Raw genomic sequence first — 24,001 nt, forward strand, 5'->3', positions numbered from 1 at the left:
CTCACGGAATTAAAGCCACAGGCAGATTTTTGGGATCAAAAAGGCAAAACAACTTTTCGACCTACTAAGAGTTCTTTATCAAGCTTTATTATCTAAAAACCTTGATAAAGACCTCTTAGTAGGTCGAAACTTTGCTTTGCCTTTTCTGATCCAATAATTCCGTGAGTGTCTGAAGATTGTTTCCGGTTTGCTTTTCCGTTAAACACAATTTACCGTTTAGTGGATGAACCACTGACTTTCTTGGACGCTAAAATCTGGTTTGTAGGTGTCTTGGGACAGGGCGGTTTTGTAACAGACTATATGTACTAGCCTACATTTAGACTTCAAACCTGGCATTTGCAATTAGCAGCATGAACGTTCAGAGCCAAGTGAAAGTTTCCACTGATCAATCACCTCGGTGAATCTTTGTATTCTGTCCAATTATCTTTTTGGTGCCAGCTTTCATAGAGAGATTTGCCTTCAAATCCTGTGTCTGGACTCTCAATCTAGATCAAGAAATATTCATGTTACATCATTATTCGTGCGACAGAATAATTTTATACTGTAGTTACATATAGAAAATAAACAAACAAGAAAATAGAAAGTTGCTCCAAAATTCACAATGCTTAGGCCTTTATTTAATACTATTGGATAAGAATTTCAAACGATTTAATAGTTTTGGATGAACCTTTAAAATTGATTTACTTTTATAAAAAATATTGTAATATATTTCTCGATAAATTGATATTTTTTGATTAATGTATGCAAAATATTAAATCAAAGCCTTAATGTGAACTCAAAATATTATTATATATTGTCTCCAAGTTTTCTTATGTCTCCAAAATAAATTTCTGCTTTTGCATAACATACCGGATATAGGTGGATTTGATTATTTTTGCTGCTTGTAAAAACATTTAGGAGACTCACTAATAATGCGCTATTATGCACGTAAAATGTAATTTGAAACAAGAATAATGTTTTGTTTACACAGGCAGATTTCTAAACAAATCAATTATAGTTTAAAGATACATTACTGTGCAGCTCTGTTATATACCAACAATATGGAGCTCCATAAAAGCTCCCAAGATATTAGATTAGGATAAAAAAGGGACGGGTAGATTTGGACCCAAAATAGGGACTTTTCTTCCTAAATAGGGACACTTGGGTGGAATGGAGAAGGTAAACAGATACCTCTTTTGTCAAGCGGTAGACCAGCTGGTACATTAAAGGTGTGCAATCAACTCTCAATGTGTAGTTTCCTAATAAAAAAAAGAAAAAGGAACAGATAGTGAAAAAAATATTGAGTCCTGTTTTATAACTAAAGCCGCTCGTTGTGATGTAAAAACGTGCATGGATTTAAGCAAAGAAACAAAAATATAATATCATTGTTTAACCCCTTTTTTTTCCACGGGTAAAAGAGAGGTGGGAGAGAGAGAAAAAACGTGAGGGGGAAATGGTAAGCTGGGAGAAGGGGATACTGGAATGGACTGATATTTTAATATGTAAATTATATGTAAATCAGATTTAAATTTACTGATATGGAAATAAAAGAATCTGTCCCTGGAGACTGCAGACCACAATTCCTTGGCTTGATTACTAATTAAGTATTAGCACTTTTTCAGTGTCGGTTTTGTTCAGCTTGGATGGCATTGATTGGCTGAAACTACTAAGCTGACCTGCCTCCATTCTCAACCAATCACCAGGTTGGACAAAACTGACACTGATAATTTTGAAGATTTTAATTCCATATGATCAGTGCAGGAGAGGATAGGCGGTCTCCAGGCTCTGAGAGTATCTACTATTTGTTAAGAAACAATTCTTTAACAAATTAACATTAAACTATGGGCATTCTAGGCAACGTAGACACAATAAACTGTACTGGTTATATTGCTCCATTAACAACAGTCTGTGTTAAGAATATAGATTCCCAAATGCATAACATTGTATTCAATATAAGTTCTTCATACCTTCCACGGATGAGTCTGCATTGATGTAAGCGACTGCCCGTTCCTGTAGTATTTTTACATTTTCCTGTGAAAACAGATTACATGCTAAAATTCTATCAATTTATATTCCTAAACTTTGCAAAAATATGCTTGATTTTTTTTGTTAGCAAACAATCTTTACTGGATAAGTAACAATCACCCAGATGCTGAAATCACTAGCTTTCTTTCTCTCTCTTTTTCTCCCTCTCTTATAAATAAAAGCATTTTTTTTTTATTAAGCAAAGTGATCGTGGTATAAAAATGAAAAAAAAAATGTATGGGGCGGAGCTTAACCACAGTGTTGAGTAGTTGCATCCACCAGAAGCTCTGAGCAATATTGCGACTCACCCAAGTTTACCAGGTACCTTACTTACCCTCTCCATAGTGCTCTTGGTGGGAGCAGAGTTGATGCATAGTGAACTCTTCAGAGGCACTCGTAGTGGCAGGTCCATCTAGCGGCCTAGCAGTGATGCGTGGCAGGAGACTAGGCCGGTCTTTCAGCTTCAAAGTCCTGCATGGTTTCGCAGATCCTCCCCCCCCTTTGGATCGGTGGGGATTATCCTGGTCCAACACAGCGCTACTCCAAGCCTGGATCTAAACAGGCCATGGTGTATGGCAACAGGCACGAGAAACTAATGCAATTCAACTTACCTAAGATGGCGACTGCTATCACTAAGACAGCTCCTGTACACCACGCTGATCTCACACACAACTGTAGCAGACTGCTGGCACGCTTTAATCCGCGTTCTGGTTGTGACTGCAAAAGAGGCGGGCGGATGGCATCAGAGTTGAGACAGTACCAAAGCAGCCCACCCCTCATCAGCCTAATTATGCCAAGACAGCACCTAGGGCGGACCTAACTGGGCCCCATCGGACACAAGGCAGGCAGGGTATAAGACCTACTGGTTTGCAACAGCGGAGAGGTGGTCTGTCCAAGCACCCGTGGCATGGTCAGGCTGCGGCAGCGAGTATCTCATCATGGAGGGCGCCCAAAGCTCCACATCCTCATTCAAGTTCAGAGTGTGGAACATGGTGGCTGCCTTACAGCGTGACGATACCCTGCACAGGTTTCCTCTCTGCCCTCACCTCGGATTCACTCATCATGTCCCTAAAACTGGCTGGGGTGAAGGGCAGGAACTGCTTCTGGGTCTAACTTTACCCTAAAGTATCTTGGAAATAACTTGAAGCTGGTTTTATTTTATTTTGTTTTGTTCAAAATGCATGTGACCACTAGTTTTTTGATTTACCCCTGATCTCTGGCGCCTGCATCGGGCCTTTGCTATAACCACTAAGGGCTACCTGTTGTATAGTTGTTCATGATTATAGATGATTTGGTTTTATACAAGCCTTGTTATCTAACCTTGCATAATCTAACCTACGTAGGTTGTTACAATGCTTTAATCTACCTCTGATCTATCTGTGCAGGTTTAGGCCTTCTGCTAATTCACATTTACTCTAGTATTCAACGCCTGCATGTGCATAACCTGCAGTTTATTTAATTTTGTTTTAGAGCTAATGCTAGACCTGTCTAAAATATTTTGTTTAAAATCACTTTATTTTGCTTTGAAATAGTGTAATGTATTTACGTGTCATGCCTATGTACCAACATGTATGATACCGAGCGCTTGTCGATGCTGTTGTGATATCACAAGCTTGTCTGTTATTACCTGCACTGCAAAATTATAGAAAAAAAAACCCAATAACTTATGATCTGCTAAGTTTTATTTTAATAAATATAAAATATCCTCTAATACTGTTCAAAAATATATTTATAATATTTTCATATTATTAAATATTACATTATGTTAATAGTTTATCCCTAAATATTAAATACAATGTATCCAAAAATATACATCAAGACGATAGTCTGTGATATTTCTAGACTGTAGCTAAAATTAAAAAAAAGTTTTGTAAAAAAAAAAAAATTGCTATTTTGAAATAATTTTGCCATGCATTTTTATATAGAATGCATTCGCCAATAAAATGTATTTTGACCTGATGTGGAAAAGAAAGCAAAACATTTGGTTGATGGAATACTTTTACCATTGCATTACCCAGCCAAAATTACAAAGAAACTTTAAAAATGTAAAACGCAAAATTCACAAAAAAAAAATTACCAATATCTTTTAAATATGCATAAAAAATAGTGTTTAAATTATATACTTTAGTGTTACTATAAACATTTTACCTTCTTCCACAGTAATAGTCTGTATGATAAGAGCAATATATACTAACTGTTAAAAACGTTGTAGTGAATATTTTTTACCCATGCCCAGTAGGTAACCACGAACAACCTCCAATGCGAAAGGTTTTCCTTGTTTGTCTTGGATTTTCTAGTAACTTTCAAATATGTCCTCACTCTAGAGTCCAATGTGAATTTCCAAAATGATCATTAGTTCTACTGAAGCTTCTGATCAAAAGACCTGCTTAAATCTAGAATGTATCCTGTTGAAATCTGATCAGGTTCTCCTTATTTAAATTCTGTCATGTCATCATAAATACTCGTTCAGCCCGTATATTTTCCACAGTCCTATGCATTACCTCAGCCCATTCTGTAGATCCCAGCAGTCCAAATTCTTCAGCATCCCAACTCGCAAATATGATGGTCCTTCTAGGTCTCCAACCTGTCAAACACAAATCCATATTTAAATCCAGTAACTATTATCTATATTTTTTTCTGGTATAGTGTATTAATTGAGCTAGAAAATGTAATATATAAAATCACAGCGTAGTATATATATTGGTGACCACGTGAACTTTTAAGTGTATCAGTCATGTAAAAAAACACAATTGTATTTAGCTTAAGAATTTGGTATAACTATTATTGATGAGTTGCTGTCTAGGTTAAAAATAGACTAAAGCCCATCAAGTTAAACTCTGAAGTCCGTTCTTTTATGCTGTTGATCCAAGATAAAGCAAAAAAAAAAAAAAAAAAATTGTAGCCATTTCCAATTATGCCACAAAAAGGAAATAAAAAACTTCTTCAATCCATAATGGCAATCAGATTTCCTCTTGGATCAACAACTTGTTTATATAAATATCCTATTGATTTTTTTTTTTAAAAATGCCTCTTTAGGCAGAGAATTCCACATCTTTATTGTTCTTATGGTAAAGAACCATTTACTCTGCTATAAGTGAAAACGCTTTTCTTCCAGTCTCAATGGGTGACTTCTTTTCCGTTGTATATGCCTGCTAATGAACAGGTTAGGTCATAACAGTATGTACCGACCCTGTATATATATTTTTTTTTTTATTATTTCAGTTTTGTAAATGGTACAATAACAATTCTTAGGCATAGTGGTTCATTCAGTCAACATGACAGGGTATCAAATATTTTCATTTGTGTACTGTACATTTCAGCGTCTTATATATACTATGGTCAAACATTTGTAAGGTGTTGTCTGCGAACGGCCTGAACTTCGTGGTTCAGTTATCAGATGGAGTGTTTTCGTAGGTACTGAATCCATGGGTCCCATATATGTGTGTATTCCTGGTATTGGTGTGTTAATGAGTAGCATGTTTCTTCCAGATTTCTAATAGTTTCTACCTTTTGTAACCATTCCCGTGTAGTGGGTGTCTGTGGTTGTTTCCAGAGGGCCGGGATGAGTTGGTTGGCTGCTGTGATGAGATGTATCAAAAGTGTTTTCTCGTGTTTATGCATTTCTAGAGGTGGTAGGAGAAAGATGTATGTGTCTGGATGTAGGGGGATGTTCATCCTGAAGATCTTGTACAGTGCCCCTGAGATACGCGTCCAGTATTTGCGGATCTCAGGACAGGTCCACCATATGTGCGCGGTTGTGCTTTTGGTTTGCTGGCATCTCCAACATCTGTCTACAGTTGTGGGAAAAAGATGGTGAAGTTTTGACGGTGTATAGTGCCACCTGGCTATCCGTTTGTAGTTACTTTCCTGTGCTATCGTATTTCTAGAAGTTTTGTGTATTTGTCTGAAAATCTGTTTCCATTTGTTTTTGGGTATCTCTATCTGTAGTTCCCTTTCCCAAGTGGTGGTAAACGTTGGTAGATTGTGGGTAGTTGTTGCTTGGATAATAGTGTACATTAGTGTGATGTGTTTCTTTTTGATATCCTGACTGGAGCAATGGTGTTCAAATGCCGTTTGTGACCTGCTCTGTCTCTGTGTTAGTGGTCCTGAGTGTACGAAGTGCTTTAGTTGGTTGTAATGGAACTTTTGTATCACAGTTGGGGATTCGATTAGGTCCTGTATTGGTTTGATCTGCTGTTCCCCAGATTCCTCTAGAATGTCTTGCAACGAGAGGTATGTGCTCGTGCAAAAGGGTTTTAGAGCCTTACCATCTGCCCCTGGTTGGAAGAGTGGGTTATGTGAGATCGGGTAGAGTGGGGACGGATAAGGTGAGATAAGTTCGTTTGGCTTGAGGGTCTCCCAAATGCGCAAGGTGGGTGTAATCGTGGGATGCGGGCCCTGTATCAGTAGAGGTTGTCCTGTTTTGTGCCATGGAATTGTGTATATGGGTGCTCGGAAGAAAGTGCCTTCGATGGTTACCCATTGTTTCATAGTGTTAGTGCTTGACCAATCATAGAGTCTGGTCAGGTGGACCGCTTTATAGTATCTGCCTATATCGGATAGGCCTAGGCCCCCCTCATCTTTTGGGCGTGTGAGTAGTGTATGCGCTAAACGAGGGCTTTTGTGCGACCAGATGAAGATCGTGAATAATTTGCGTATTGTGCTGAACCATGCCTTTGGTATCGTTATGGGGAGTACCTGAAGCATGTACAGGGTCCTGGGCAGGACATTCATTTTTAGAATGTTTAGCCTGCAGAACCACCCAAATTGTGGCTTATTCCAGGCTATAAGATCTGATTGGATTGCTTTTTGTAGGTTTGGGAAGTTGCTGTCAAATAGGCGTGCTGTATCTCTGGTGATGTGTATTCCTAGATATTTTATACTATGTGGGGCCCACTCAAATTGATATTCACGTTTCAGTACTGTTGCGGTGTTTGCATGTACGTTTATTGGAAGGATTTCACATTTAGTGAGATTTGCCTTGAAGTTAGAAATGTAACTGTATTTATTCATTTCTTCCATCAGGTGTGGTAGTGATTCTAGCGGGTGTGAGATTGAGAAGAGCATATCGTCCGCAAATGCGGCTATTTTATGGTCTTGTTGACCCGCATTAATGCCTCTAATGTTGATGTTATCCCGTATACCTTGGAGGAATGGCTCTAAGACAATAACAAAGAGGAGAGGGGAGAGGGGGCACCCCTGCCTAGTGCCATTGGAGATTGGCACGCTATCTGATAACTGTCCATTAACTCTAATGTTGGCTGTGGGATTTGAATAGATTGCTTTAATCCATTTTTGCCAGTTAGGGCCAAAGCCCAAGTATTCGAGCGTGTGTAGCATTAGGGCCCAATCCACTCTGTCAAATGCTTTTTCCGCATCTATGGACAAGAGTAGACTGGATTCTTCCGAGCGCGCGGCTTGGTGTATTAAGTTTATGATTTTCGTGGTATTATTTTTTGCTTCCCTACCGGGTACGAAGCCTGATTGATCTGCATTTATTATTCCCGGTAGTAGGGGGCGGAGCCTGTTGGCCAGGATTTTAGTAAAGAGTTTGAGATCTACATTTATCAAGGAGATCGGTCTATAACTACCGCATTGGGATAAGTCTTTGCCTGGTTTCGGGATAAGTGTGATTGTAGCATTTAACGCTTGAGGGGGAAGTGAGGTGCCTTGAAGAAGGGAATTAAAAGATTTTGTAAAATGTGGGATGAGGGTGGTGGCGTATGTTTTATAATATTTCGTTGTAAACCCGTCAGGGCCTGGGCTTTTCCCTATCGGGAGGTTTTTAATCGTGTTTCGGCATTCTTCCGTTGTGATTGGGTATTCTAGAGTTTCGCTCAAATTGGTCGGTAGTGTAGTATGTATTCTGTTCTCGAGGAAGCTCTGAATGTCCCGGGTCGATGGGGGTGTTTGTCTTAGGTTGTATAGGGAATGATAGTATTCCTGAAATGCTTTGGCTATGTCTGTTACAAGGTGGGAGATGTTCCCCTTTTTATCCCTTATGCACGGTATGAAAGTGTTTTCTCTCTGTTTTTTGAGTGCATTGGCTAATAAACGCCCACTTTTCCCTCCTTGTGCATAGTAGAGGCTACGTGTCTTTGCTATTGCGTATTTTGTGCGGGCGTTCAGGATTGTGTTGAGTTCTGTTCGTTTCTCTAAAAGTCTTTTGTATAGGGGTAGTGTGTCGTTTCGGGCGTGAGCTTCTTCTAGTTCTCTGATGTCTTTTGTTAGTTGTGTCACTTGTGTCTCACGTTGTTTTTTGTGTCTGGATGCTATTTGTATAATTGTTCCTCTAATAGTACTTTTGTGTGCTTCCCATACGATGGGGTGTGGTGTTTCCGCTCTAGTGTTTGTTTCAAAGTAATGAACCAAATGTTCATCTATTTGAGTCCGTATTACTTGATCGTTAAGTAGGTTGTCGTTTAGTTTCCATTGAGCCCTAGTGGGGTGTAGGGTGGGTATTGTCATCGACATGGACAGTGGGGCGTGGTCCGACCATGTTATAGGGGCATATTCGCAAGTCTTGATAAGGTTCAGGAATCTATGTGGGGTAAAGAGCATATCTATTCTTGAGTATGTTTTTGATGAGTGTGAGTAAAATGAGTAGTTTCTGCTATTAGGGTGGAGTACCCGCCAGGTGTCATATAGTTGGTGTGTGTCTAGGAGTTTTTGCACTTGGTTTCTCGTTGAAGTCTGATAGGATCGGGCTTGAGAGGTGGTATCCAGTATCCCATCTAGTGAGACATTAAGGTCCCCACCCAATATTAGTAGACCCTCTGAGAATGTTTCTAACTTGTGAAGTATTTTGCGTAGAGTGGGGGCTTGTTTCCTGTTTGGGAGGTACACATTAGCTAGGGTTGTGGTAGTATTTCCTATTCGTCCTTTTAGGAAAATGTATCTGCCTCCCTCATCTGAGAAATGTACTTTGTACGTGAAGGGTAGTCGTGAGGAGAGTAGGATCGCAACTCCCCTTGATTTTGAGCCACTATAGTTACTGAAGTAACCATTGGTGTAGGGTTTCGATCTGAGAGTGGGGGCTGAGTCTTTACGGAAGTGTGTTTCTTGTATATAAATGATGTCTGCTTTTTGCCTGTGGTAGTCTGCCAGTGCTTTGTGTCTTTTCTCGGGTGTGTTGAGGCCCTTAGTGTTGTGTGTAAGTATTTTTATGGTTGTCATTGTTTTGCTGTAGGACTTGTTGCGTAATCCTTATGACGTTTGTGTGGGCTTGTAGTGTAGACTGATTTAATTAGAGTGTGTGTTCTGTGTGTTTAGCCTTATGTTCAGCAAGTTCGCACAGACACCTACAGTACACAGCTGTACAGTTATTAAGTTTGTTAAACAATAAATATAAAACAGTAGTTAAAACAATATGATTTAAAACAGTAATCACATATGAAACCAGAGACCGTCTGTAGTTCCCTTCTGGTGTTCCTGTGGGTTGTCGGTCAACTATTTACAATGGTATGATACAAGTGAGTATCTAGGAGAGCGGTGCTTCTTACTTCGGAAGGGTGGCACTCTCCTGTGGGTGGAATTCACTGGTGTCTGCCCCTGAGATGACCCTGTATCTGCAGTGGGCTATGTTGGATGACACCGTGTTTCGTGTCAAGGGTGGTGCGTCTGCGTTAGTGTATAGTTTAAATATTGAATGGTTGTCGTCTATCGGTGAGATGGTTTCGTGTTGTGTAAGGTTTCTGTTAATTTCTATTTTTGTAGTAGTGTTAGTAGCTGGTCGGGTGGAGCTTGCGGGCGAGGTCGCTTATTCCGTTTGTCTGTTTGGAGGAGGATATTTGCGTGGGATAGCGTGGGTGTAGTGGGGAGTGGGGAGCGTGTGGTTATCTGTGTGTTTGTTGTGCAATCCCAGATGGACTGTGAGCTGTACGATTGTAGGTGGTTGTCTTGCGTAGTTATTTGTGTTCTCGTCTTTGTGTGGGCCTAGCGTCTCTTTAGGGTCTAGTTTAGTAGTGTCTCTGTTTTGTGTGTCTGAGTATCGTCTTTGAGGGTCGACCTAGAACAGCTGAATGTCTCGTGGTTTTGGTTCAGAGTGTATAGGTCGCGTGTAACATCTGAGTCATACTGCTCAAATAAGTATGGTCTTACTTAATCTTGTGCATTAGACCCAGTATGGTGCTACAGCCTAAATATCTTTGACTTATGCAAGGAGACAGTATATAAATTATAAAAATCATACGACCTGTGCAGGAGCCTCACTCAATTTATCTTTCAGCAATGTTTTTTATGTTTTTTTTTTTTTTTGTTTTTTTTTATGTTTTTGTTGTGTTCAGTCTCTGAGTCCCATTTTCAAGTTTTTTTCGGCTCTAACGTCCCGTTCTGTATTTGTTGCTTGCTATGGGGAATTGCGTGTCCCTTGGCTTAGATCAACAATTTTAGGACTGTCCCTCTGGGTGTAGTCGTGAGGTCTTGGCGTGAGTGCTGTACGTTGTGATATTCTCGATTAGTCCCATCTATTTGTGTCCTGTGAGTTGCTTGTAGTCCATCTGGGAGTTTCACAGATGCGTTGCTTATTCATCCCTGGGTCTTCTGGTTCGTCTGTCGTCCCTCTGTGGAAGGCCATTCTGTCCCATTCTTTGCCTCTTTGATGGTGTATGCCAATTGTGGCCGTATGGTTGTGCGTCAAGCGTGACCGCCGGGTCCGGGGCATACCAGTTTGCTATGCTGACTTTTGTCAGGTTCAGGGCTTCGGTGAAAGGGATGACGTCCTGGTATGTGGCGATCGTGTAAGTCGACCCTTTCAAGCCTACAATCAAGGCGAAGGGGAATCCCCATCTGTAGCGTATGTTACGTGCTCTTAATTGGTCCGTGATCGGTCGTAGCGCTCTTCTTGCCTGGAGGGTATGCCAGGATAAGTCGGGGTATATCTGGATTTCGTGTCCCTGGTACAATAGCGGTGAGGACGTGTCCCTTAGTGCCTTTAGGATATCCTCCTTTAGGGTATAGTTGTGAATGCGGCATATCACGTCACGTGGTGTCTCGCCCGTGCTATTTTTGGGTCGTAGGGATCTATGTGCCCTATCTAGTATCACTGGGGCGTCTGGGGAGCGGTTTAGAATTAGGTTGAATAAGGTGGGTAGCTGTACCTTTAAATTGTCTTTTTCTGTCTCAGGCATCCCCCTAATGCGTAAATTTTCCTCCTGCCCCTATTATCTATATCATCTAGGGACCTCTGTAGCATGGTCAGATGTCTTTCTTGGATGGTAAGTGCCTGGGTGAGATCCTGTATTTGTGTCTGACATGAGCCCCTGTCATCTTCCAGGTCCTGCACCCTTCTGCCTACCTGTTTGATTTCTGAGCTCAGGCCCTCCATTTTGAGTTGGAAGGTATTCTCTAGTTTTCCTAGCATTTGTGCTAGGTCTAGTCTGGATGGCAGGCTTTTCAGGATGTCCTTGATGTCTATATCCGCAGATGAGATTTCAGACTGAGCAGGGCTTGGTGGCTCGGAGTCTGTGTGGGTTGCCGCCGGCGCCATGTTGGATTCCCCTGTGTCTCCCACGCGGTCGGCGTATTCTTTAAACAGACGGGTAACCGAGCCCGGTTTACCCGCTGGCGGTTTCCCCTGTTGTTGGTGAGGGGTTTGCTGCCTCCTATTGTTCCCCATCTCAGTTGTATTCCTCCGTTTGGTTCCGATCTCTGCCCGTTTTGCTCGGAGCCTGTTTAGTGTGCGGCCATTCCAGTCGGCTGCAAGCCACGCCCCCCCTGTATATATTTTTGTGACCTGCAATTATATCCACTCTAAGGTGCCTTTGTTCCAAAGAATACCAATGCAGTTTTTCTTACCGTTCTTCATAACTGTTTTCCATCCTCCTTATTAATTTTGTAGCCCACCTCTGCACTTTTCTACTGCAATATCCTTCTTTACAACTGGTGCCCAAACTTGCATCACATATTTAAGGTGGAGTTTTACCATTGATTTATACAGACGCAAAACTATATTTTGATCTCTTGAATCAAAACCCTTTTTGTAGACTAAAGCACATTACTACCTTTTGCAACAGTAGACCGACATTGCATACTGTTGTCTAGTTTGGGATCTATAATTGTTCCCAGGTCCTTTTCATTTAATGTTATCCATACCTCGGCCATATTTAATGTACAAGTTGCTTGTACGTTCCTTATTGCAAAATGCACGACTTTGCATTTATCTGCATTGCAGCTCATCTGCCACATGCCTGCCCAGTCCTCCAATTTATCCAAATCCTTCAGAGAAGTTTTATCATGGTCATACTGTTAATGTTAATGAATAAATGGGAAATAATCGCAACAACTAAACACCATGTTCCACTTCAAGTGGCTGCAATTCGATTTTTTGCCTTTTTTGGGTCAACAGCTTAAACGAATAGGCTTCATGGTTGAACTTTTTAGACTTCAGTATTTTTTTTCAACCTAGACAACTATGTAACTAAATGAAACATCACAATTTGTTAAATACATCGGCCACTTGATTTAACTGTTAATAACCTCAAATTTTATGCTATTGACCAGTATAGTCATTTGCTTATCTCAAGCATCATAAGACAATTTATTTTTATTTACCCCAAAGGCATATTTTCTAAGAAGACAAGCAGTATACATTCATAGAGGCTTCTTGATTTAAAAAAAAAAAAAATGGGCATTCCAACCGCAAGCTGACCTCTTATAGAATGCAAAAAATACAAATATAAACAAAAAATATATATACTTTTAAAGTTCCTGCATACATATACTTTTATATATTCCCTTCCCCCAAACTGGATTTGTTATACAAGCATGGTGTACTCCATAAAGAAACTGCAGCAGTTCCATTCAACATAAAGAATAACTAGAACCGCTTCTTACTCATATCTCCATGGAATTACGAATGGAGTTGCAGATCTAAATGGAGTGCACTCTCGACTTGTATTTGGATAGGCAGAGGGAGTCATAATCTCTAATGTAATTAAAGGACCACTCCACAGCCACAAAGCACTTGCAGTACAAGCAGCTTGCTGAAATGTTCTATGGATAAGGAGTATCCCATTTTATAAAATATACCCCAATGCGTACTTGCCTTAATAAATGCATGTATGTTTTAATTGGGGGTTACTAAATAATGATTTATTTAAAAAAAAAAAAAAAAAAAGGCCCCTGTGGAGTTTCTTTAAATTAGGAACATTTTGAAAATTTATGTTTTTCTAAGTAAAAGAAGAAAGTGACAGTAGAAACTTGCACCATGATCTATGTAGGGGTCATATAGATTGGAGTGTCCCTTTAAAGGGAAGAAGACAATGTATATTTCTAGATTTTATTTACCTTGTGTTTTTAATTTTCCAGCACTCCTCACAATTTCATTTACTACCGATGCTCCACTTTGAGGATCAATAGCTCCAAAAACCCAGGAATCCCTGTGACCACCAAGAATGACATACCTGTCTGAGAACCACAGTAGATTAGTTATTTTAATAAATGCTAATCTTTGTATAACTTTTTTTACATATATTTATACACTTCTTTTAATTCTGGAAGTCAATGATTCCTAGAATCCAGTAAGTACATTGCGACACTTGTGAATTGGTAGCAGAGAAAGTAAAGTGTTCTAGAACAGTTTACAGGGAGTGCAGAATTATTAGGCAAGTTGTATTTTTGAGGATTCATTTTATTATTGAACAACAACCATGTTCTCAATGAACCCCAAAAACTCATTAATATCAAAGCTGAATATTTTTGGAAGTAGTTTTTAGTTTGTTTTTAGTTATAGCTATTTTAGGGGGATATCTTGTGTGTGCAGGTGACTATTAATGTGCATAATTATTAGGCAACTTAACAAAAAACAAATATATACCCATTTCAATTATTTATTTTTACCAGGGAAACCAATATAACATCTCAACATTCACAAATATACATTTCTGACATTCAAAAACAAAAACAAATCAGTGACCAATATAGCCACCTTTCTTTGCAAGGACACTCAAAAGCCAGGCCCTGGGGAGTCAGCACAGCTAAACGGACAAGGGCACATGTATGAGTGTGGGGATGGTGCTAGTAATTGGCTATATGTGTTTAGGGGAGTGGTTATGGGTTTATAGTGGGGCAGGGATCATCTAACCTCAGTGCCTTTTGGGATTCTGGCCAGCAAACATCTCCCCTCCCTCAGCTCCTGTTTGTCCTGGGCCTGCATGCTTTTCCTGCTTGAGGGATGGCTGTGGATTCACTCCTGCGGCCCTCAGAGCTGCTGCTGCCCTGGATGATGGCAGGCACCTTCAGGAGCCATGTGCTCCCCTCCAACCTGTGGCCGCCGGTGTGGGATCACCCCCCCCGCGGTCAGACCTCTCCTGGGGCCTTCCACGCGGCTACAGCCATGATTCCCCCCCTTCGGACCCAGTATGGGAGCTGGAGCCCAGGCCCAAGGCACTACCAGGCCACGTGTTAGCTCCATCTGCTCCATCTGACACGCGGCCTGCATCATCTGCCGCCCCCCGGCCTTGGACAGCGGGTCAGGGGGGCCAGAAGACCTGCTGAGGATCCTGGGTGGTCTGGGAGGCCTTCCCAGCCCCCACGTGGTCGGCGCACGGCAGATCCAGAGCCAGGCCGGTGGTGGTGAGTGGGCCCCTCAGGGCCACGTGGGGCACGGCTGTGCTGCCGCTGGGGGGTTGAGGGGGGTCCTCCCAGGGCTCTGATGGCTCCTCTGGGGATGAGGGTCGGCCGGGGGTCCCCCTCTTCTCCCCCTGGTTCTGTCCACAATTCCTCCTCCCTGTGGTGCCATCCCTTGTCCTCTCTCCTTCTGGAGTCCCCCCCTGCCTTGGTGTTTCCTCCTCCTCCCCCCTCCCTGTTGCTGCTGGTCTGTGTCCCTCTCCTCTCTCTGTGCTCTCTCTCTCTGACTCCCTCCCTCCTCCTCCCCTGTTCCTGCTGTGCTGGGTGTCCCTCCTCTCTCTAAGCCCTCTCCTGACTCTCTCTGTCTCCCCCTGTTCCTTCTTTCCATATTCTTGGTCCCTATGTCCCCCTCTGGGTACTTACCTCGGCTGCACTCCTCTGCGGGGTGTGAGCTCCTCTCCACGCTCTTCACACAGGATCTGGCTGCAGTTCCTGGAACCGTCCAGCAGATGGCGCCTGGTGCTGCTGCAAGGCTGAGCAGTGCTGAAAATGAAGTTAACTCTGTCCTGCCTGGATCATCTTCATTTTCCTTTGCCGCGGGAGGTTCCTCGGGCATCGGCTGGTGAGTTCACTAATGTTTCTTCTTTTCAGTCCAGGGGTTCCTCGCTGGGGGGTTTCTGTCAGGGCTTAGGGGTTTTCTTGATCGGCCCCAAATAAAAAAAAAAATAATAAAATAAAAATAAATAAATAATTAAAAAATGTTTTTTAAAATAAATAAATAAATAAATAAATGAAAGGAATGTAAAAAATAAATCAATAAATAAATAAAGGGAGCAGGGTGCGCAAGCAGGTAGGGTCCCCCCCCATTAGATGGTCAGCTTCAGTTAGTGTGGTCCCAGGCGCTGCAGCCACAGGGGGTTTTGATTGTTTCTAGGGTCACGGGGTTACCCTCTCCCGGAGTGGGCAGGCATGCTGGCACCCCTGCTATGGCGTCGGGTGCCACAGCGCCTGCTGTTGCTGGGGGGTCCCTAGCATTAGGTGACCCCCCAGGTGTTGCTGCCATTTCGTGTGAGTCCGCCTATGTATTGGTCAGGGCCCTTGGGCTTGCACCTTCAACAGGAGATTCGTGAAAACTTTGGAGGGGAGACTTTGTTGAGATTTTTCCCTCCTTCCCATGGAGGAGGCTCCTCCTTTCATGGAAAAGGACGGGTAGGAATCCCCCCCCCCAAAAAAAAAGACAAGGAGACATACCAGTACCGACAGATCCCTAAAACTTGCGCGAATTGGATTTGCGCGTTTGCAATCCTGGCCAGTGTAATTGGGGAAAGGGCTCCGCAGAAGTGCTCCGCATTATTCTGCTACCTAGATACCATTTGGAACGCTTGTCGTACCTATGGCGGTCTGGGGTGGTGGAAATATAACGAGCAGTTCCGTCAACGGTTGGCGGTGCGCACCTCAATTTCGTGGGAACAGATTGACATTGGCCTCTTGCTCTCCACTGTGACCTGCCCGGCCACACAGCAGGGTGGGTTCTCGTCCTTTCTCAGGGGGGCGATGGGGAGGGTCCTCCTCCTCACCGGCCGCGAATCAGAGGCCGGGCTGTTGTTGAAATTCAACGACAGTCACTGCAAATGGGGGGCATCTTACCATTTCCAGCACGCATGTTCCACTTGTGGGGGAGCCCATCCCGCTGCTTCAAGCGGGGTAGAGTTGGCTAGATAGGGAATTTGGGTCAGAGGGCGATGGCGCCAGGGGTCATGAGCGCGATATGCCCTTGGCTCACCAGTTTATAGGAATCGTCGGGCGGCTGGCATCCTACTGGATGGGTTGAGCATGGGTTTTGGACACATACCGTCTGATTCGTCATTTATCGTACCCCCGGGTGGGGGGGGGGTTTGGTAATTGACGACATCTCTTGGGAACTCTGCCGGGTATCTTATGCATCCTTTGACGTGGCAGTTGACATGTTCAGGGCCATGGTCCCTGGTGCCTTGTTGGCCAAGGCTGATGTGGATTCGGCCTTCCGTCTACTGTCGGTGCACCCGGAATGTCACCATCTTCTGGGCTGTGTTTTGTAGGCATGTATTACATGGATATGTGCCTCCCTGTGGGTAGTTCCATATTCTGTTGTTACTTTGCATGCTTCAGCATGTTCTTGGACTGGGTGGTGAGGGAGGAGACTGGGATAGACTCCTTGCTACACTACCTGGCTGATTTCATTTGTGTGGGTCCCGCCAATTCGACAGCCTGTGCGCTGCTGCGACGGGTTCTGGGTGAGGTGTTCCATTAGTTTGGGATCCCGTTGGCACACAGCGAGACGGTTGGCCCGGTCACTTGTCTCAGCTTTCTGGGCATTGAGATTGACCCTTTGGCGGGGGACTCCCGCTTGCCTTTGAATGTGATTCAAGGCTGGCGGCGCGAGGGGGCCTTGGCCATGGGGCGGCACGAGATTCAGCTGCACTGCCTGCAGTCGCACCTGGGTGAGCTGAATTTTGCCTGTCGGATCATGCCCGTGGGGCGGGTCTTTAACCGGCGTCTGGCTGCGGCGACAGCTGGGTTCTCCAGGCTTCGCCATTTCATTCGACTCAGTCGTCCGCTGCGGGAGATTTTGTCGGTTTGGGACTCCTTACCTTCTTAGCTGCATATAATGGCCGGTCCTCCTGGCAAAGGCCCGAGGTTTCTAACGCCGACCTCCACCTATTTATGGACGCGGCTGGCACTGTGGGGTTTGGGGCCATTCTGGGCTCACAAGGAATGTGGCCTTTTTGGAGCGTTTCCCCATTTTGGTGGTGGGGGAGGTCTGGCGGTCACATTTTAAGGATCTAAGGGTAGTGTTTCAATGTGACAATTTAGGGGTTGTTCAAGCCATTACTCGGCTCACAGCCTCCTTCCCTCCAGTGGTTCACTTGCTTAAGGGGCAATTGCCTCACAGGCGGATCTGGAGGGGACGCCTTGCCGGTGGACTCATGGTCGCTCAGTCTGGCAGAATGACGGAATGGGTCCGTGGATCAGTTTCCACGGCCACCTGGACGTTATGCTCCTAGGGGCCGTGCATGTTGGGGTATTGGTGATTCCTAGTAGGCCATGCGGTGGTGGGGTATTGTTTGCCACCGTTCGGCGCCCTGCGGGTCATATCACTATAAGTATTTGACAATCCAGGTTGGATGTTTTTCGGGAAGGGTATGGCGGTTCGGCTGTTGCACTTTTCCTTTGTAGAGAACTGTGAGCTGCGCCCAGTATGCATGGGCCCTCTTTTGGGTTATGCGGATGGGATTTTTTCTTTCCCCTTCCCAATTTTTGGGGTCTTTCGCTCAAGTCTGATGGTTCTGGGGATTGTCGGCAAGGAATCTTGAGGCATTCCTTTCGGTTTAGCGCTGCCTTGGAGGCTTTTAGGATGGGTATGTCACGCACATGGTGCAAAGAACCGGGAGGGGGTATGGTGAGATGTCTCGGTGAAGTAATGCTGGTTTTGTGGAATTTGTTCAATCCTTGGAGGGGGTTCGGGTTCAATTCTCAGCGGCGGTGGCTCATCCATTCATTCCTTTGAGGTAGATAATTAAGTACCGCTTCCTTGGGTACGAGTAACAATTCCCAGGGTGCACTTGGAAAACAGATAATATCTGGATGTCCTTTTCCTGGTGAAATGTGTTCGGCTCCTCCCGGAGCAGGTTCAGCTGTCCCACCTGTCCCTAATGTTCGGGTTATCCACCTGGCGGGAATTGAGCTTGGACGATACCAAGGTGGTGTTTGGCGTCTGCCCCTAACAGGTTATTGGTGTGTGTTTTAGTTGTTTCGTGATGCGTGGTGTTGGGTTCACTGTATGACCCTGTGTGTTAAGTTATATATGTTAAGTTATGGTTATTTATGTTTAACGTTTTGGTTTCAGAAAAGAAGAGAGATTATGGTTATAGAGATTATTATAATAAGTTCTGGATGTGTTATGCAGGACTTGTCGTATGTTATAACAACAGCAGTAAAAAATAATATGTTAAACAAAAAAAAACAAAAAAAAAAAAAATAAGGTCATTTCCCGTATCTTTTGGCAGCGGGCCCATAATCAGTGCATGGTACGCTGCCGTATGAAGCAAAATTGGAGGGCCTTTCGAGGTGTTTGAAGGTAAGGGGATTTTGGTTTGCCACAGGGTGTTTTCGCGCATGTGGCAGCTACTGTGTTTCTGGGTGGTGAAGGTCGGGCTAGACCTTTTTTCGTCATGCCATGCAGGAAGTGGTGGAACAGGCCTGGTTGGTTTTGGTGGGGCTCCCCGCTGATTTTAGGTTTAAAACAGCGGGGTTTGTGGCGGGGAGCGTGTCCTTGCCAACAGGGTTGGGGACCAGATGGAATGTCAGGAAATGGACATGGTGGGTCTCAACCTCCCCTGCTCTGTAAGGTAAACTTTTAAGTTACCAAATAGGACGTGCCCACCGAGCAAAAAGCTGGCTGGTGGTAGAGCATTTAAGATGATGGGAATTTTTGGTTTGGACGAGGGGGGAGGCGAGACACCAGTGGGTAAAGTTTTGGTGCATAGGCACCTGGTTAAGTTCGTTGGCAAGGACGGTTATTTAAGTTGGAGGCTGTAGGGCAATAAGTGTAATTTATATGTTAATTATGGTATGTATATGTATATATTTATGTTTATTTATATTTGAATTAAAGAAAAAGAATAAAGTTCGGATGAGTCCTACAGTTGTAAGTTTAATAAATGCTGTGGCCTGTTTCATCCAATATTCGTTGTTTGTCATTATTGGGGGGAGAATTGGGGTAGTCTCCTTACTCTTAGTCGCACCACATTCCCCGCTACGTACATACATGCCATCCATGGATTCTGTCAGTGTTTTGATCTGTTCACCATCAACATTGCGTGCAGAAGCAACCACAGCCTCCCAGACACTGTTCAGAGAGGTGTACTGTTTTCCCTCCTTGTAAATCTCACATTTGATGATGGACCACAGGTGAACAAGGAGGCCATGTCATTAGATTTTCTTCTTTTATACCCTTTCTTGCCAGCCACGCTGTGGAGTACTTGGACGCGTGTGATGGAGCATTGTCCTGCATGAAAATCATGTTTTTCTTGAAGGATGCAGACTTCTTCCTGTACCACTGCTTGAAGAAGGTGTCTTCCAGAAACTGGCAGTAGGACTGGGAGTTGAGCTTGACTCCATCCTCAACCCGAAAAGGCCCCACAAGCTCATCTTTGATGATACCAGCCCAAACCAGTACTCCACCTCCACCTTGCTGGCGTCTGAGTCGGACTGGAGCTCTCTGCCCTTTACCAATCCAGCCACGGGCCCATCCATCTGGCCCATCAAGACTCACTCTCATTTCATCAGTCCATAAAACCTTAGAAAAATCAGTCTTGAGATATTTCTTGGCCCAGTCTTGACGTTTCAGCTTGTGTGTCTTGTTCAGTGGTGGTCGTCTTTCAGCCTTTCTTACCATGGGCATGTCTCTGAGTATTGCACACCTTGTGCTTTTGGGCACTCCAGTGATGTTGCAGCTCTGAAATATGGCCAAACTGGTGGCAAGTGGCATCTTGGCAGCTGCACGCTTGACTTTTCTCAGTTCATGGGCAGTTATTTTGCGCCTTGGTTTTTCCACACGCTTCTTGCGACCCTGTTGACTATTTTGAATGAAACGCTTGATTGTTCAATGATCACGCTTCAGAAGCTTTGCAATTTTAAGAGTGCTGCATCCCTCTGCAAGATATCTCACTATTTTTGACTTTTCTGAGCCTGTCAAGTCCTTCTTTTGACCCATTTTGCCAAAGGAAAGGAAGTTGCCTAATAATTATGCACACCTGATATAGGGTGTTGATGTCATTAGACCACACCCCTTCTCATTACAGAGATGCACATTACCTAATATGCTTAATTGGTAGTAGGCTTTCGAGCCTATACAGCTTGGAGTAAGACAACATGCATAAAGAGGATGATGTGGTCAAAATACTCATTTGCCTAATAATTCTGCACTCCCTGTAAAGAGAGCATAATCGCAATCAATTTATCTTCTCATGATTCTATTAGATGAGACAAGCTCATCTCGTATAATTGAATGGCAGTTTTCTATTGGCATCTATAGAGAAAATGCTATTCAATTAGGTTTATTTATAAAATATTTTACCAGGAAAGATACATTGAGATTTCTCTCGTTTTCAAGTATGTCCTGGGCCCACAAAACATTGCATTGATACGTTTATCTCATTTATTCTAATTTGGCCTTTAGTGTCAGGAGCTATGACTCTGTATTTGGTATATTGGAGTCTATTTTACTAAGCCCAGAAAGTCCTACAAGTGGGAAGGACTCCCAGGTAGCATGTTTCTGTATAGGACAAACATAAAATAAAATACAGAAGATAATATCACTGGGGTCAAGGAATTGGAGATTCTCAAATCCAGGTAGCTGTGAGAATGATCTATGAAGGCAAACCAGGAGGTGAGAAATCTTATAGTCTGACCAATAAAGAAATGGGCAAAAGTTGGACACAAGAATGGAAGAGAAGAATCCAGTGGAAGTTTAGGATGGAGGAGCAGGCACTAGATTTGGGTATGGTCCAGCATATGGGAATCAGCAAACGAGACAGGAGAATGGTCCATTTAAGAATGCGTGCTAATGAGCTCTTTGAACATCCTATTTCTGTTTGATTTTTTTTGTAGGCACTAATTTTTGGCACTTACACAAATAAAAAATATGAAGGAATGATTACTAATGATCATTATTGTGGTAGTTTTTTAAAAAAAAATGTTTTTTTCTATTTTGAACACTTAGTGTTCCCTTCATTATGTGTATTTACATTTTACAATTATGTATGTCATACATTGTTATGCTAAAGTTTAAACTGTTGGGATATGAATTCATAGTAAATTGAAAGTGAATTTCGATTGTTTAAATTTTTTATGCCAAAATAGCCAAATTCAAAATATTCTCCATATCAACTATGCTTTCATGTTGAAACTATTTGCATATTCAGCAAGGCATTATGGGAACTGGTACAGTTGTCACTATTAGTGTTATGACTAGCAAAGTCATTTGTCACCTGGCTCCACTTCTCCTTTGATGGTTCCAATCACGTTATAAACTCTTCTTATTTCATTGTAAGTCTGGATGTGCATTTTGATTTTCCTAAATGAAAAGATAAATGGTGCTTTCATCAAGAAGTAGATACATATAGACTTGTTGCTTGCAGGTTTAAACTTCACCCAATCATTAGACTTTTTTATGGTCAAAAACCAGCAGTAATGAATTGAAGTCAGAATAGTAAACGTTTGATAAAATATGTGATTTGGGGGAAAAATCATCTTCTATTTTAGCCAAAATTTCGCCATTTGGGTTTCATTTCATTACAATTCACTGTTTAATGAACAGTCTTTTTTTTCCTTAAGCTTAATTGTGCACCACAAAAGTGAAATGTTAACGTATTTTCCGGTTAACACATTTTATAAATAAGTATGTCAGATATAATCCAGGAATTTGGCAGACAGAACTCACTGTGACGACTGGCTGTCTTTATACCCAGGGCCGATATTATAGGACACATTGAGGTTACCCTTCCAGGAGTCCGGAGCAGGTTCTCCACCCATATTTCTGTAAGTAATGAGCAAATATACAGTAAAAGAAAATTAATCAATGCAGTTATTTTAAAGTGGATTAAAAAAAAAAAGCACAGCAAAAGGATTCCAATTAAACATCACTAGTGAAGTTTCCTCATATCCCTTTTGGAAGAGCCGCCTGACCGGCAATACGATCATCAGGGCTCTGTTGCTGCAGCCGGTTCTGATCACTTTGCCCACATGGCTTTCTTTATAACACATGGAGTGATTGCAGGACTGCGGAACCCAGCATATTGCAATACAATTGGGATGTTTAGTCTAGTATAGGTGCCCTCGAAGGCATGCTGAGGGACAGATTCTTAAGGTCTATATCTCTCCTTCTGCATTGCCTCTCCCTGCTGGCATTTTCTAGCATTAATCCCGCTACTTCTTTTCAAATATATTTTATTAAAGAGATATTTTGATAACAACCAAAATAACTTTTACAATGAAAAAAAAAAATACCATAAATGTTATACATAAAGAAGAGTAAATATTAATGTATCCGGTCCATATGTAAATCAATGATGAACGCATTGAACAGGCACTTTATAGTCAATTGTCATTGTGATAACATACTGGTATGAATGAACTTTGCAATTAAATTGCAATGTTAATGAGTAAAATAAAAAATAAAAAAATTGGAGGGGGGCGGGTAAGGTGGCTACTTCTATGTCTGGTTCTGGTATATGCGGATACCAGAAGGACACTATGTGTCCTTATTTGGATATGTACCATTTGTTTTATATAAAAACTGCAAGACTGGAGTTCTATACTACTGCCATTAGCTTTACACCAAAGACCATGTATTTATGACAGTATTGGTTTACATCCATTCAATTAGCATGTTTTTAGTTAAATTGGTACCTTTTGGATTATTACCTGATTTTATAATCATATCAAATTTACTAACGTTTTTGTTTTAGTATTTACTTTGCTAGACTGCCTTCCATTCTTTGTTCCTTGTCTATGTCTCGCCCCATAGACCATTGAGAACTCGAACGGTGTGCAAGAATTAGCCTACCTACGCGTCGGAAGGGCGATTCTGCTCCTCTCACAAAGGCTTAGAGGACAAATATAATAATTTCTTTACAAATGCTGTAAATGCGAAACTAAATTGTGTTTTGTTTATTAAAAAAACAAAAAGAGCCTTATTCCCTGCCCCCACCTCCCCCCCAAGATTTGTTCTGCTTTTAATTTATATACAATTGTCACTTTGATTCTAAGCCCTTTTGATAAAAGGAGAATATGAAAAACATCACCTTAATTCTTTAAAACCGCTCTAATTTCAATAGCTTCTCTGTTAACCAGTATTATGAAAATTGTTTACAAAGTGGATGGCATTGTAAAAACGGATAGTACATTTACACAATTGGTTTTGTAAGGCAAATACGTTTTATAGCAATTTCTGTCAAAGGAAAAATTAAGTAAAAAACCTTTGTGCATATTTTGACATTCATTATGCATTTCATTGTGATGCTAAATAAAACAAAACAAATGGAAATGGTAAGTGAAGCATGCAATCATTTATTGCGGAGTGAAGCGACTATGCTGGTTTCTAAAATAGCTGAAACACGTGTGATCTATTTTTAAGATCCTGAGATTGCCTGGTCTCTCTTCAAGAGTGTAACCGGTTCCACTTTTGAGCAGAGATAGCATGTGAGATTTTTTTCCCAATCTAATGATTAACTAAAAGTTGTGCACCTTTTTTCTGAAATTTGTAATTTATTATATGCCCAGGTGTCCTGGCACAGGAAGGAAGAATAGAAAGGGAGCAGGAGATACTGAAGAAGTAAAAGTGCAAGGAATAGGAGTAGAGGAAGTATCGGAATCCAGACTGTTAGTG

The 24,001-nt window shown here is 42.3% G+C and overlaps 1 protein-coding gene across 1 annotated transcript in view; it reads right to left on the bottom strand.

Annotated features, from left to right (window-relative positions):
- Positions 1 to 24,001, bottom strand: part of LOC134572033 (putative N-acetylated-alpha-linked acidic dipeptidase) — a 90,854-nt gene that overhangs the window by 14,903 nt on the left and 51,950 nt on the right. Inside the window, exons 8-14 of the mRNA XM_063430820.1 lie at positions 22,055 to 22,150; positions 21,603 to 21,688; positions 13,291 to 13,410; positions 4,506 to 4,588; positions 1,947 to 2,010; positions 1,171 to 1,238; positions 394 to 485 (exon numbers count right to left, since the gene is read on the bottom strand). Coding sequence (XP_063286890.1) covers positions 394 to 485; positions 1,171 to 1,238; positions 1,947 to 2,010; positions 4,506 to 4,588; positions 13,291 to 13,410; positions 21,603 to 21,688; positions 22,055 to 22,150 — 609 coding nt within the window. The remainder of the gene's footprint in view (positions 1 to 393; positions 486 to 1,170; positions 1,239 to 1,946; positions 2,011 to 4,505; positions 4,589 to 13,290; positions 13,411 to 21,602; positions 21,689 to 22,054; positions 22,151 to 24,001) is intronic.

This window comes from Pelobates fuscus, chromosome 1 (genome assembly GCF_036172605.1).
Source record: "Pelobates fuscus isolate aPelFus1 chromosome 1, aPelFus1.pri, whole genome shotgun sequence".
NCBI classification, from domain to species: Eukaryota; Metazoa; Chordata; class Amphibia; order Anura; family Pelobatidae; genus Pelobates; species Pelobates fuscus.